At 48.0% G+C, this 15561-nt stretch overlaps 1 protein-coding gene across 1 annotated transcript in view; it reads right to left on the bottom strand.

Moving 5' to 3' along the window:
* DDX10 (DEAD-box helicase 10) overlaps positions 1-15561 on the bottom strand; it is a 354057-nt gene that overhangs the window by 124605 nt on the left and 213891 nt on the right. Inside the window, exon 15 of the mRNA XM_030561169.1 lies at positions 14795-14956. Within this exon, the coding sequence (XP_030417029.1) occupies positions 14795-14956 (162 nt within the window). The remainder of the gene's footprint in view (positions 1-14794; positions 14957-15561) is intronic.

Genomic DNA, 15561 nt, shown 5'->3' with positions numbered 1-15561 from the left:
AAGCAACATTCAGCATTCTTAACTGTCATGCTCTCAAATCTTCTATTTTGTTCTATGACAAATGAAGGTCCAGAAACAGTTTGCAAATGTGTGGTCTGCAATTTAAGGTTTTTAAATACCAAAGAGGAATATAAGTGCAGACATTAAAGTTTTCAAATTACAGCCAGAATGACGCATGTTATAAAACTATTACTTTAATAATTGATGTAAAATTTTGGATGACCCCAATGACAGTTATGCAAAAAATTAGCACTTTTCTTTTAGCTAAAATGTAACATTGCACATTAGCCTCATAGGCCTGGTCTACACAAGCCACCTTGCACCGGTTTTTGTTCATGTGTCAACACTCAAATTTGTCTCTGGTTGACTTAAGTGCCCTAAATGGTGTGGAGCCATTGTTGACCTATTGAGGTCAATGCACTGCATGTGCAGACTCCATGTGATCTGTGTTGACCCGAACAGACCTCCATCAGCTGTCCCACAATGCCCCATTGGCCTGTCTTTTTGGTCACAATTTTAAATTCTGCTGCTCAAAGAGACCAGAACCACCCCTATCTTTAAACCCCCGTGTGTTTTTTAAATGCTTTTCTCAGACTCCATACCTTGGCAAGCACACCTAGCAGCTCACTCATGTTGTGTGCAACTGCCCTGTCACAACCTAGTCCCAGATTTGGACCTTAGCATCCAAAATATGGGGGTTAGCATGAAAACCTCCAAGCTTAGTTACCAGCTTGGACCTGGTAAAGCTGCCACCACCCAAAAAATTGGAGTGTTTTGGGGCACTCTGGTCCCCCCAAAAACCTTCCCTGGGGACCCCAAGACCCAAATTCCTTGAGTCTCACAACAAAGGGGAATAAACCATTTCCCTTCCCTTCTCCCTTCCAGGTATTCCCTCCCTGGGTTCCTGGAGAGATAAACAGAAGCAAACTCCGTGAATCTAAACAGAGGGATTCCACCTTCCCCGTTTCCAGCCTTGGAAAACAGAAGTACCGAGAGCTAAACTCTCTTCCCTCCTCACCCAGAGGGAATGCAAAGTCAGGCTAGTAAATCTAACACACACAGATTTCCCCCTGACTTCTTCCTCCCGCCAATTCCCTGGTGAGCACAGACTCAATTCCCTGGAGTTCCCCCCTAAAGAAAAACTCCAACAGGTCTTAAAAAGAAAGCTTCATGTAAAAAGAAAGAAAAATACATAAAAATGGTCTCTCTGTATTAAGGTGAAAATACAGGGTCAATTGCTTAAAAAGAATATGAATAAACAGCCTTATTCAAAAAGAATACAATTCAAAACACTCCAGCAACTACATACATGTAAATACAAAAAAAACAAACCTATCTTTGTACTCACAACTTGGAAACAGAAGATTAGAAAGCAGGAAATAGAGAAATCCTTCCCATAGCCGAGAGGGAGATAGGCACAAGACAAAGAACTCAGACCCAAACTTCCCTCCACCCAGACCTGAAAAAGTCTGGTTTCCTGATTGGTCCTCTGGTCAGGTGCTTCAGGTTACTTTTTTTCAGGTGAAAGCTAAGGGTTAATGTGTCTATCTGTTTATGACCTGCCCAGCCAGCCATGCGACTCTAGGCACTAGATGCACTCCAGCCTGGAATAGACAGGAAAAATTAAATCTCATGGGCCTGTGGGGAGAGGAGGCTGTACAAGCACAGCTATGGACTAGCCATAAAAATGTGGACACCTACAACCAGACCGCACAGGGGATGCAGGCAAAGGGCTATGACAGAGATCAGCAGCAGTGCCATGTGAAAATGCACAATCTTCACCAGGAAGGCCAACAACAGATCTGGAGCTGCTCTGCAGACCTCCTGCTTTTATAATGAGTTGCATGCCATACTTAGCACAGATTCCACCAGCACTGCCCAGAGCACAGTGAATACCTCAGTGGAGACAAAGACAGAGACCCTGGCTATAAATAGCAAGGAGAAGGAAGGAGTAGACAGGGTGGGGGACTCCAGCCAGGCTGCGAGCCAGAACATGTTTGAGACTCCACCACAGTCTAGCCAGCCTCACCAGATGAGTGCAGATGAGCCCGACGAAGGGGAAGGGAACTCTGATTAGTGTGTGCATATATTTCTCTTTACAATGTTTAAAGATGACACCCGGCCCGTCCTCAAGTTAACAAGACACAGTTATCGACTTTTCATTGTTTTAATCATACAAGAAGAGGTAGAGATACAAAGGCAAAATTGGCATCTGCTTTTCATTCCCTCGTTGGGCTCGGCTGGGAGGAGGGAGGTGCAGAGCATTCAGAGCCCTTTGTTTATGTGCATAGGGATGTTCCTTGTATCCTTCCTGACAAATTGCAATGAAACTTTCATGGAGACACTCTGCAATCCTCTCACAAAGGTTTGTATGGAGGGCTGCCTTGTTTCTTCCTGCGCAATAGGCACTTTCTCATGTCACTTTGAATGAGTTCAGCTGGTGCCACTGCAGTAAACAGGCTAGCAGCATATGGGCCCGGGCAGCTTTGGGATGCCAGCAGCAGCTGTGTTCTCTGTACCTTTGTGACCTTCAAGAATGAGATATCTAAAACCACTATAGTAGGAAACAGTGCCAATATTCCGTGCCATTTCCTTATATTCATACCCACGGAATACAGACCAAAATTATATCACTTCATGCAACAGAACAGGCTGGAGAGCAGTGCTGTGCCATGGGCTTCCGAAGCAGCAGTGTCAATAAGCATATCTTATTAGAAGTGTTTATAAGAATAAGGGAAGGGAGCTGGAAATTTATCTTTCCCTTTCTGTTGTGACTGTAAATCCAATGGCACATATGTCTATTTTTATCAGCAGCTTCTGATGTGGCAGCCTTGAGGTATCGCCTCCATATTAACAGAATACCTGACATTGATAAAGAGGAGTAAGAAGTGGACTTGCTCAGCCAGATCCAGCGCTGCATCGGACTGTGAACAAAGGTCTTGGAAGGCCAATATGACTGACAGCATAGAGAAAGAAAGAGGAAAAGAAAAAGATCCAAGAGTAAGAGTCCCAGCATGACAAGAAGATGTACCAGACATAATGGATCTTCCCAGGCCACAAACTCAAATGCTGCACACTCTGTTTGATCTACAGGTCCAAAAATCTCAAATTTTCTACTCTTTGCAGTCCTCTCAGAATTTCATGGTCACTTCTCCCTACACCCCCAAACACATGTGGCATCGTGGGCTGCATCTTTATCCCTATAATGCCATGCTGGGGGACAGCAAGAGAAAAAGACGGTTACTCACCTTTGTAACTGTTGTTCTTTGAGATGTGTTGCTCATATCCATTCCAGTTAGGTGTGCGCGCGCCGCGTGCATGTTTGTCGGAAGATTTTTACCCTAGCAACACTCGGTAGGTCAGCTGGGCGCCCCCTGGAGTGGTGCCAGATATATACCCCTGCCAACCCAACTGCTCCTCAGTTCCTTCTTGCCGGCTACTCTGACAATGGGGAAGGAGGACGGGTTTGGAATGGATATGAGCAACACATTTCGAAGAACAACAGTTACAAGGGGGAGTAACCGTCTTTTCTTCTTCGAGTGCTTGCTCATATCCATTCCAGTTAGGTGATTCCCAAGCCTTACCTAGGCGGTGGGGTTGGAGTGAGATGTGGCAGAATGTAAAACTGCTGAGCCAAAGGCTGCATCATCTCTTGACTGTTGAACCAGAGCATAATGCGAACCAAAGGTGTGGACCGAGGACCAGGTACCTGCGCGACAATCTCCTGGATAGGTACACGAGCCAGGAAGGCAGCAGATGAAGCCTGAGCCCCGGTAAAATGCGCGGTGATGTGGCTTGGGGAAATATGAGCCAAATCACAACAAATGCAGATGCCTGCCATCACCCAAGATGAGATCCTCTGAGAGGAAACAGGTAGGCCTTTCATTCGGTCTGCTACCGTGACAAAGAGTTGGGGTGTCTTACGAAACGGTTTTCTCCGCTCAATATAAAATGCGAGCGCTCTACAGACATCCAGGGAATGCAATTGTTGCTCCCGTCGCGTTCAGTGTGCTTTGGGAAGAAGACCAGGAGAAAGATGTCCTGGTTAACATGAAAGGCCGAAACCACCTTAGGGAGGAAAGCCAGGAGGTCGCAACTGCACCTTGTCTTTGTGGAACCCAGTGTACGGCGGATCCACAGTAAGAGCCCTAGGCTCGGAGACTCGTCTGGCCGATGTAATGGCTACGAGGAAAGCTGCCTTCCAAGACTGGTATAGCAGCGAGCAGGTTGCTAACGGCCTGAATGGGGGAGACATAAGTCTGGTTAAAACCAGGTTGAGGTCCCCGGACGGGGCTGGATGGCGCACTTGAGGGTATAAGTGCTCCCAGCCCTTGAGGAACCTCAAAACCACAGGGTGTGAGAACACGGAACGACCACCTTCGCCTGGGAGGAAGGTAGAGATGGCTGCCAAACGTATCCTCAGTGATGATACTGCTAGGCTTTGCTGTTTGAAAGACCAGAGGTAGTCCAAAATAGAGGGGATTGAGACATCAGCGGGAGTAAGATTAAGCGTTTTGCACCAGCAGGAGAAATGCTTCCACTCGGCCAGGGACATTGACCGGGTGGAAGGCTTCCTGCTACCTAGGAGAACTTGTCATACTGATTCAGAGCAACATAACTCTGACTGGTTTAGCCATGCAGCAGCCATGCTGTGAGGTGAAGAACCTGCAGGGCTGGGTGGCGAAGCCTGCCGTGGACTTGAGTTATGAGGTCTGGGTGGAGTGGCAGGGTAATTGGGTTGGCTATCGACAGGTCGAGCAACATGGTGTACCAGCGCTGCCTGGGCCACGCTGGAGCGATCGTGATGGTGTGCGCCCTGTCCCTGCGGAGTGTCAGCAGGACCTTGTGAACCAGTGGGAACAGCGGGAATGCATAAAGGAGCTGGCTCTTCCACTGCATCAGGAAAGTGTCTGAGATCGATCCTGGGGAGAGACCTTAGAAGGAGCAGAACATCTGGCATTTCCTGTTTTCGCTGGAAGCGAAAAGGTCTATGTGGGGAAATCCCCATGTCTGGAAAGTAGAATGCATAACGTCTGGGCGGATCGACCACTCGTGAGACAGGAAAGACATGCTGAGTTGATCCGCCAGGGTGTTCCGAACGCCTGGGAGAAAGGACGTTACCAGAGCTATTGAGTGGGCTATGCAAAAGTCCCAGAGTTGGGTGGCCTCCTGACAAATGGGGGAGGACCGTGTCCCTCCCTGTTTGTTAATGTAGCACATGGCTGTTGTGTTGTCTGTAAACACTGAGACACAATGGCCTCGCAACTGATGCTGGAACGCCTGGCACGCCAGGCGGACTGCTCTCAGCTCTCGGACATTTATGTGTAATGCCAGCTCCTGAGAAGACCAAAGGCCTTGAGTACGAAGGAGACCAAGGTGAGCACCCCAGCTGACAGATGACGCGTCCGTCGTCAGGGACATTGAGGGTTGGCGGATGGAACGGCATCCCTGCACACACCAGGGAGGAAGTTAGCCACCATTATAGGGAGCCTAGGGTGCTCGGGGGAATGGTGACTATCATGTCCATTGGGTCCCTGCCCGGGCAGTATACCGAGTTGAGCCAAACTTGGAGAGGATGGAGGCGGAGCCTGGCGTGTTTGGTTACAAACGTGCAGGCAGCCATGTGGCCCAGGAGACCGAGACAAGTGCGAGCCGAGGTCGTCTGGAAATTCTGTAGACCTCGGATGATTGATGCCATCGCCTGAAACTGCAGCTGTGGTAAGCAGGCTCTGGTTAGATTGGAGTAAGGGTTAATGTACTTTTACCTGTAAAGGGTTAACACAGGGAACCAAACACCTGACCAGAGGACCAATCAGGAAACAAGATTTTTTCAAATCAGGGTGGAGGGAAGTTTTGGGTGTGAGTTCTTTGTTCTTTGTCTTGGGTCTGACCCTCTCGGCTCTGAGAGTGATTTTTCTATCTCCTGGCTTTCTAATCTTCTGTTTCCCAGTTGTAAGTACAAGGATAGTAAGACAATAGGTTTATATTGTTTTCTTTTGTATTTACATGTGTGTAGTTGCTGGAATGTTTTAAATTGTATTCTTTTTGGATAAGGCTGTTTATTCATTTTTTCCCTTTAAGCAACTGACCCTGTATATTGTCACCTTAATATAGAGATATTTTATGTTCTTCTTTCTTTTTATATAAAGCTTTCTTTTTAAGACCTGTTGGAGTTTTTCTTTAGTGGGGACTCCAGGGAATTGAGTCTGCAGCTCACCAGGGAATTGGTGGGAGGAAGAAGTCAGGGGGGAAATCGCTTTGTGTTAGATTTACTAAGCCTGACTTTGCATACCCTCTGGGTGAGGGGGAAAGAGAGATTAGATCTCTCGGTACTTGTGTTTCCAGGACTGGAAGCAGAGAATCTCCTAGGGTCATCCAGGGAGGGGAGCCTGGGAGGAAGTAACAAGGAAACAAGGGGAGGGGGTTATTTCCCTTTGTTGTAAGGCTCAAGGCATCTGAGTCTGGGGGTCCCCCAGGGAAGGTTTTGGGGAGACCACAGTGAGCTAGGCACTGTATAATTCCTAGCTGGTGGCAGCAATTACCAGGTCCAAGCTGGTAACTAAGCTTGGAGGTTTTCATGCTAACACCCATATTTTGGACGCTAAGGTCCAGATCTGGGAAGAAATGTTATGACAGCAGTATACCGAGTTGAGCCAAACTTGGAGAGGACGGAGGCGGAGCCTGACGTGTTTGGTTACAAACGTGCAGGCAGCCAAGTGGCGCAGGAGACCGAGACAAGTGCGAGCCGAGGTCGTCTGGAAATTCTGTAAACCTCGGATGATTGATGCCATCGCCTGAAACTGCAGCTGTGGTAAGCAGGCTCTGGTTAGATTGGAGTCCAGAATAGCTCCTATGAAGTCTAACCTCTGCGTGGGAACCAGAGTGGATTTTTCTATATTGATCATCAGGCCTAGACGTGTGAATAGGTCCTTGATGATGCCCACATGCTGAGTGACTTGCGTCTTGGAGGCCCCTCGGATGAGCCAATCGTCCAGATACGGAAAAACGTGTATCCGGCGTCGGTGGAGGTAGGCCGTGACTACAGCCATACGCTTTGCAAATACCCTTGGGGCTGCAGAAAGGCCAAACGGTAGGACCGTAAACTGGAAGTGCTGACAGTTGGCTACAAAGTGGAAGCATCTCCTGTGTGGAGGAAAGGTGGCGATGTGAAAGTATGCGTCCTTCATATCGAGGGTGACATACCAGTCTCCCGGATCCAAGGATGGGAAAATGGTCCCCAGGGATACCATGCGGAACTTCAACTTTATCATAAACTAACTGAGTCCTTGCAGGTCCAGGATAGGTCCTGCCTTCGACTTGGGGATTAGGAAATAACAGGAGTAAAACCCCTTGCCCCTTTCGTCCATCGGTACCTCCTCTATAGCTCCTATGGCGAGGAGCGTCTGCACCTCTTGTAAGAGGAATTGCTCGTGAGAGGGGTCCCTGAAGATGGACAGGATTGAAATAAATTGTAGGTGGTACCCATATTCCACCATGCGTAGGACCCAGCGATCTGAAGTTAACTGGGACCACGCCGAGAGGAAGCAGGAGAGATGGTTGGAGAAGGATCCTGGCCTGTAACTAGTACGTCGCCCTCAGGCACACCTTCAAAAGTTCGTTTTTGGTCCCGGTGGTGGGTTCGAGGGACCTTGATTTTGGCCCCCTTGGAGTCCTGACGGTTGTCTGCGGCCACCTCGGGCGCGCCGCCTGTCAAAGTCCGGTCTTTGTGTAGGCACAGAGTATGGGGCGGTGAGGCTGGGGACGGAAAGGCCTGCGCTGGTCACCTGCGTATGCACGCTGAGAGAGCGCTTTAAGACCCTGTTGTCCTTCAAGCTTTGCAGCCTGAGGTCAGTCCTTTCTGAGAAGAGACCTTTACCATCAAATGGTAAGTCCTGAATGGTATACTGCAGCTCCAGTGAGAGGTTTGAAACCTGATGCCATGAGATGAGCCTCATGGCAACACCTGAGGCCAGAGTCCAGGCTGCTGAGTCGGCTGCATCCAACGAGGCCTGGAGGGGAGTTCTGGCCACCCTTCTTCTTCCTCCAAGAGAGCAGCGAACTCTTGGTGGGAGTCTTGAGGGAGAAGCTCCGTAAACTTACCCACCGCTACCCAGGTGTTATAATTATAGCAGCTAAGCAAGGCTTGTTGATTTGCCACCCGGCGCTGTACGGCTCCTGCCAAGTACACCTAGCGGCCGAGTAGGTCCATTCGCCCAGCCTCCTTCAATTTCGGGGCTAGCGGCTAGCGCCTGCTGGCCATGGCATTCCCTCTCATTAACAGACTGGACGACTAGTGAGCAGGGAGGAGGATGGACATACAAGTACTCGTACCCTTTAGAGAGCACCATATATTTACACTCTACTCTCCTGGCCGGAGGAGGAATAGAGGCTGGAGACTGCTATATAGTATGGGCATTCGCATGGATGGTCCGAATAAATGGTAGGGCCACCCGCCGATAGAATGTCCACTACTGGGTCCTTTACCTCCAGGACCCCCTCCACCTGGAGGTTCATATTGAGTGCTACTCTCCTTAGGAGGTCCTGACTCTGATGAGACAGAGCGAGACGGAACTACTGGTACGCCTTGGGCCTGGTGGTACGCCCAAGGTGTCCAGAAAGACAACAGATGGGGTCCTTGGTCCCGGGCCTGGGTCTCTTGGAAGACTCTGGTAGGCACATCAGAATTGTGGTCCTGAGCATAAGAGCTGTCCGCGTGGGATGACACTGATGCGTGTCTGGATGGCCATCGAGGTGCTGAAAAGCCCTGGGCAGAGTCTCTAGCGGGCCGTGCTCTACTTGGCACAGGGAACCGATACCGGAAGGCATACCGGTACCGGGAAGGAGATCAGGACCTGCGACCGGAGTGGTGCCGGGAGGTCAACTGAGATCTCGAGGCTCGACATCGGGAGCGGCTATGGGAGTCCGGTGCCGGGAGCTGGAACGGTGCCAAGAGTAGCGGGTCGGCGAACGGGATACCGACCGGTGCCGCGCGTGCGACCGGTACCGAGGAAGAGAATAGTGCTGGGAGTGGGAGTGGTGTAGGGAGCGGGAGCACCGATGAGACCTGGAGCGTCTGTGGGACCGTGATCGTGAACGGTGCCGCTCTGCTGTGCCGACAGAGGATGGTCTTATCAAAGCAGGCTTGCCGATAGACTGTATTACTCACACCGGCGGTGCCGGGGTTGAGGCAGCGTCGACTCTGTCATGGCAATCAGATCCCTCGCCATTAAGGATGTCTCTGGCATGGAGGGAACAGTAAGCTCAACCACAGCGCGTGCCAGGGAGCTGTCAGGCACCGGACTCGACAACCCTCGTGGGACCGGAATTGACGGTACTGATGTCATCGGTGCCGCAGCAGGCATCGGTGCCGGGTGATCCGACTTAGCTGAGCTCTCTGGCTGCAGTACAGGTGGCATGGAAGCAGCAGGACTCAGTAAGCTCAACCATGGCGCGTGCCAGGGAGCTGTCGGGAACCGGACTCGACAGCCCTCGTGGGACCGGAATCAATGGTGCCGACGTCGTCGGTGCCATGGCAGGTGTCGGTGCCGGGCGATCTGACTTAGCTGAGCTCTCTGGCTGCGGTGCAGGTGGCACAGAAGCAGCAGGAGTCTTAGGCTCTCTCGACCTCGGGGAGAGGGAGTGGTGCCAATTCGACTTTGGTGCTGGCGATGGCCGGTGCCGAGAGGCCTTGGCAGTACTGGTGCGGTCCGGTGCCGAGGAGGTTCTTCTGCCTGCCGATTGACCAGCGCTCGGTGCCAAAGGCGGAGGGGTAAGAGCCGCCTCCATGAGGAGCTGCTTTAGCTGAAGGTCCCGCTCCTTTTTTTGTTCTTGGCTTAAAAGTCTTGCAAATGTGACCTTATTTGTCAGGTGAGATTCTCCAAGGCACTTAAGGCAGGAGTCGTGTGGATCTCCTATCGGCATCGGCTTGTGACAGGCCGAGCATGTGAAATTATACATTAACTATGAACAATGAAAATTAACTATAACTATATGAACTATATATACACACACAACAAAATAACTAGAGAACTACAAGTAGCTAGGGAGGTGGAGGTCGGTGAAACCGCACTCCACTGTTCCAACAACCGACACGGGCGGTAAGAAGGAACTGAGGAGCGGTTGGGTCGGCAGGGGTATATATCCGGCGCCATGGCGGCGCCACTCCAGGGGGCGCCCAGCCAACCCACCGAGTGTTGCTAGGGTAAAAATCTTCCGACGAACATGCACGCGGCACACGCACACCTAACTGGAATGGATATGAGCAAGCACTTGAAGAAGAACCATGGTTGCTGTTCATGTAGCCACAACAGACTGCATTTGTGCAAATGGACAGAAATGTTTACTCCCGTTCCAATTTTAAAGTTCCACTCTTAATTTATGCAAAAAAATTGTATGTAGAATTTTATTTTGCACATTGTTTTTCCCACTCAAAGTTCTATTTATTCATTTACAACAAATATTGCAGAATACATAGCTGTAGTGAAAAGCACACAGTACTTGTAGACATACAGCAACCATCATTTAATTCACAGGTTCAGGAAAATACCCAGTCACTTGTATACTGCTTGCTGATCGTTTGTACACTCTAACAGAACACTCCTGTGGTTGACCGTTAAAATGCTCCTTCAAAGTCTCCCTCACCTGCATAGCTCCAAATTGTCTCTTGCAATAGCTTGTGTCTGGCTGTTCAAATTCAGCAGAAAGCTGCTCCACTTCCGCCCTCCATCCGAGCACCAGTTTTTTCTCTTTTGCCTCACAGATATTATGCAGCTATAACCTTTCGGATAGTTTGCTCACCAAGATCCAATCTGGTGAGTACACACCACCAGCATCCCTTTCAATTTAACAAAAGCACATTCCATAGTCTGTCTGCACTTGCTGAGCTGGTAGTTGAAGCTTTCCGTGATGCTGTCAAAGTGGCCAGAGTATAACTTCATGAGCTGAGGAGCAACGGTTACGCTGGGTCACCTGAATCACTACTGGCATTTCAGTATCACCAATGGTAATCCGTCAGTCAGGAAAGAATGTTCCTGCTTGCAGTTTTCTGCACAGTCCTGTGTTCTTGAAGATGTGAGTGTCATGCATCTTCCTGACCAGCCCAAACTGAATTCAGTGACGCATCCCCAGTGATCCAACAACTCTTGCATAATCCTGGAAAAGCAGCCCTTTCTGTTGATGTACTCTGTAGCAAAGTGGTGTCCAAACAGGCTTAGGAGTACCACAGAATCACAGAAGATTAGGGTTGGAAGAGACCTCAGAAGGTCATCTAGTCCAACCCCCTGCTCAAAGCAGGACCAACCCCAACTAATTTATCCCAGCCAGGACTTTGTCAAGCTGGGTCTTAAAAACCTCTAAGGATGGAAATTCCACCACTCTCCTAGTGAAATAGTTTTTCCTAATATCCAAGCTGGACCTCCCACACTGCAACTTCAGACCATTGCTCCTTGTTCTGTCATCAGCCACCTCTGAGAACAGCCTAGCTCCATCCTCTTTGGAACCCCCTTCAGGTAGTTGAAGGCTGCAATCAAATCCCCCCTCACTCTTCTCTTTTGCAGACTAACTAAGCCAAGTTCCCTCAGCCTCTCCTCATAAGTCATGGGGGCCAGCCCCCTAATCATTTTCATTGTCCTCTGCTGGACTTGCTCCAATCTGTCCACATCCTTTCTGTAGGACGCAATACTCCAGATGTGGCCTGGAGGGAAATAATCACTTCCCTCTTCTGCTGGCAATGCTCCCACTAATGTAGCCCAATATGCTTGTAGCCTTTTTGGCAACAAGGGCACACTGTCGACTCATATCCAGCATCTCATCCACTGTAATCCCCAGGTCCTTTTCTGCAGAACTGCCGCTTAGCCATTCGGTCCCCAGCCTGTAGCAGTGCATGGGATATTTCTGTCCTAAGCGCAGGACTCTACACTTGTCCTTGTTGAACCTCATCAGATTTCTTTAGCCCAATCCTCCAATTTGTCAAGGTCACTCTGGACCCTATCCCTATCCTCTAGCATATCTACCTCTCCCCTCAGCTTAGTGTCCTCCACAAACTTGCCGAGGATGCAATTCATTCCATCATCCAGACCATTAATGAAGATTTTCAACAAAACCGGCCCCAGAACAGACCCCTGGGGCATTCTGCTTGTTGCCGGCTGCAAACTAGGCTTGGAGCCATTGAGCCTGACGATCTAGCCAGCTTTCTATCCACCTTATAGTCCATTCACCCAATCCATACATTTTTTAACTTACTGGCAAGAATACTGTGGGAGATTGTATCAAAAGCTTTGCTAAAGTCAAGATATATCACGTCCACCGCTTTCCCCATATCCACAGAGCCAGCTACCTCATTATAGAAAGCATCAGGTTGGTCAGGCATATATCATAAACCTAGTCCCAGAATTGGACCTTAGCGTCCAAAATATGGGGTTTAGCATGAAAACCTCCAAGCTTAGTTACCAGCTTGGACCTGGTAAAGCTGCCACCACCCAAAAAAATAGAGCGTGTTTTGGGGCACTCTGGTCCCCCCAAAAACCTTCCCTGGGGACCCCAAGACCCAAATCCCTTGAGTCTCACAACAAAGGGAAATAAACCTTTTCCCTTCCCCCCTCCAGGTGTTCCTGGAGAGAGATACAGAAGCAAGCTCCGTGAATCTAAACAGAGGGAGTTCACCCTCTCTATTTCCAGTCCTGGAAACACAAGAACTTCCCCCCTCACCCAGAGGGAATGCAAAGTCAGGCTAGTAAATCTAACACACACAGATTTCCCCTGACTTCTTCCTCCCACCAGTTCCCTGGTGAGCTGCAGACTCAATTCCCTGGAGTTCCCCACTAAAGAAAAACTCCAACAGGTTTTAAAAGAAAGCTTTATATAAAAAGAAAGAAAAAGTACATTAAAATGGTCTCTCTGTATTAAGGTGACAAATACAGGGTCAATTACTTAAAAGAAATATGAATAAACAGCCTTATTCAAAAAGAATACAATTCAAAGCACTCCAGCAACTATAGACATGTAAATACAAAACAACAAACCATCTTTGTACTCACAACTTGGAAACAGAAGATTAGAAAGCAGGAAATAGAAAAATTCACTCCTCATAGCCGAGAGAGTACAGGCAGAAGACCCAAGAACAAAGGACTCCCACACAAAGTTCCCTCCACCCAGATTTGAAAAAGTCTTGTTTCCTGATTGGTCCTCTGGTCAGGTGTTTCAGGTACTTTTTTCCAGGTGTAAGAGACATTAACCCTTAGCTATCTGTTTATGACACTTGCCCATGGTGAATTTATGTTAACCGTTACTTGATCTTCTCTCTCTCGTCCAAGTGCTTCAAAATGGATTCCTTGAAGACCTGCTCCATGATTTTTCTGGGGACAGAGGTGAGGCTGACTGGTCTGTAGTTCCCCGGATTCTCCTTCTTCCTCTTTTTAAAGATGGGCACTATATTTGTCTTTTTCGAATCATCCGGGACCTCCCCCAGTCACCATGAGTTTTCCAAGATAATTGTGAATGGCCATCTATTGCCCCATCTCAGGTCAGAAGCCCCACGGCAGAAAATCCATCACGTCCTGCACATTGCTGAGAGTCACAGCCCTGCATAGCAGGAGCTGATTAAGGGCCCTATACACTTGCATGACAACAACCTGCACTATACATTTTCCAGCTCCAAACTGATTTTCCACTGACAGAGCAATCCAGCGTTGCAAGCTTCCAATGCAGCTCTCATTCTATTGTTCTTGATCTGGGGCAAGCTCAGATCCAGGAACATGGCCTTTCGCACCAGAAAGTTCTGCAGCCGCTGCTTGTCACCCCAACCCTGCGTTATGATACAAGCACTGACTGGTGGGATTGCTTCTGGAGTGCAGATCAAGTCATTTCTCTCTCACAACACACTGTGAAAATTTCCCAAAAGGCATTGTACCACATGATGGTCCATGGCACACTGAGATACATACTCCTGATGCACTGCATTTTGCATCAACACAAGCACTCCAACACAACATAAGAACAGCCATGCTGGGTCAGACCAAAGATCCATCTAGCCCAGCATCCTGTCTTCTGACAGTGGCCAGTGCCAGGTGCCCCAGAAGGAATGAACAGAACAGGTAATCATTAAGTGATTCATCCCCTGTCGCCCATTCCCAGCTTCTGGCAAACAGAGGCCAGGGACACTATCCCTATCCATCCTGGCTAATAGCCATTGATGGACCTATCCTCCATGAATTCATCTTGTTCTTTTTTTGAAGCAAACACACTATGCACATGCCCAAGGAATTTACAAACTTTACTTACCCCAATCAAAGTTTGTAGTATAGATATGGCCACAGTATTCTGAAGACACTTCAGAAGTGCTATGGACTGGTCGGTCTCTTTCTAAGAGCTGGGCATTTATTAAAGCGTGTATGCCAGGCAACCTCCCTCTTTTTTTTTTTTTTTTAAAACTACTCCTTAAAATTCATTTCCTACACTAACCCCTGCCAGTAAAAATGCTGTCACTGGATTTTTGTCACTGGCCTTTTACTTTTAAAAATCATCAAAAGTTAGAATCAACCTCTGGCATCTTCTTGTGCTTTGTATTACCAATCTATTTAGACTGTAAATATCTTTACAGAATATTAAAGTAGGCATTTTCCTTTTTTTTTTTCCTCTGTGTCTTATGCAATGTTGAGAACACTTCTGGAATTTAATAATTATGTTAAATTTATTTTTCAGTATATTGCACAACATTTATATATTTTCCTCAATAAGTCACTCAAACATTTAACAGCATTTGTTTCTATTTCAATGATTGGTGAAAGACTTGACTTACCCTATGTTTTTCTTTAATTTTCTTCCTGTATACTTCTTTGTCAAATTTATCCTCTTCCTGTAATCTTTCCTTTGCTTTATCTAGGTTGATGCCACCAGATTCATCTTCCTTCTCTTCGCTGTCCACACGGGATTTTTGTACTGGTGGCCACTGCTGAACTAACTGGATTATATGAGACAATAAAAATGTTTAGAGCCATTTTACTGCATCCAATGCTAAAATGTATTTCATTACTAATCAAGTAAGTAGCCATATACAAATTATTTTCCCTAGACTAAAGAAAAAAGCTGTTTGCAGAGGATTATATATTAAGAACATAAGAACGGTCATTCATGCTGGGTCAGACCAATGGTTCATGGGGCCAAGTATCCTGTCTTTCAACAGCAACCAGTGCCAGATGCTTCAGAGGGAATGAGCACCTCAGTGCAATTATTGAGTGATCCTTCCTGTCATCCACTCCTGCCTTCTGGTAGCCAGAAGTTTAGGGACACCCAGAGCATGTGGTTGCATCCATGACCAATCTTGGTTAATAGCCATTGATGAACTCTCTTTTTTGAACCCAGTTATACCTTTGATCTTCACAACACCTCCCAGCAATGAGTTCCACAGGCTGACTGTATATTGTCTGAAGTAGTACTTCCTTATGTTTGTTTTAAACCTGCTACCTATTAATTTCATTGGGACACCCTTGGTTCCTGTGTTATGTGATGAGGTAAACAGTATATTTATAAACAAACAAAAATAGGCATTTTAACATCTTATAGGGT

This window comes from Gopherus evgoodei, chromosome 1, assembly GCF_007399415.2.
Source record: "Gopherus evgoodei ecotype Sinaloan lineage chromosome 1, rGopEvg1_v1.p, whole genome shotgun sequence".
NCBI lineage: Eukaryota > Metazoa > Chordata > Testudines > Testudinidae > Gopherus > Gopherus evgoodei.
The sequence above is the reverse complement of the archived record's forward strand: the minus strand, read 5'-3'. Positions and strand labels throughout refer to the sequence as shown.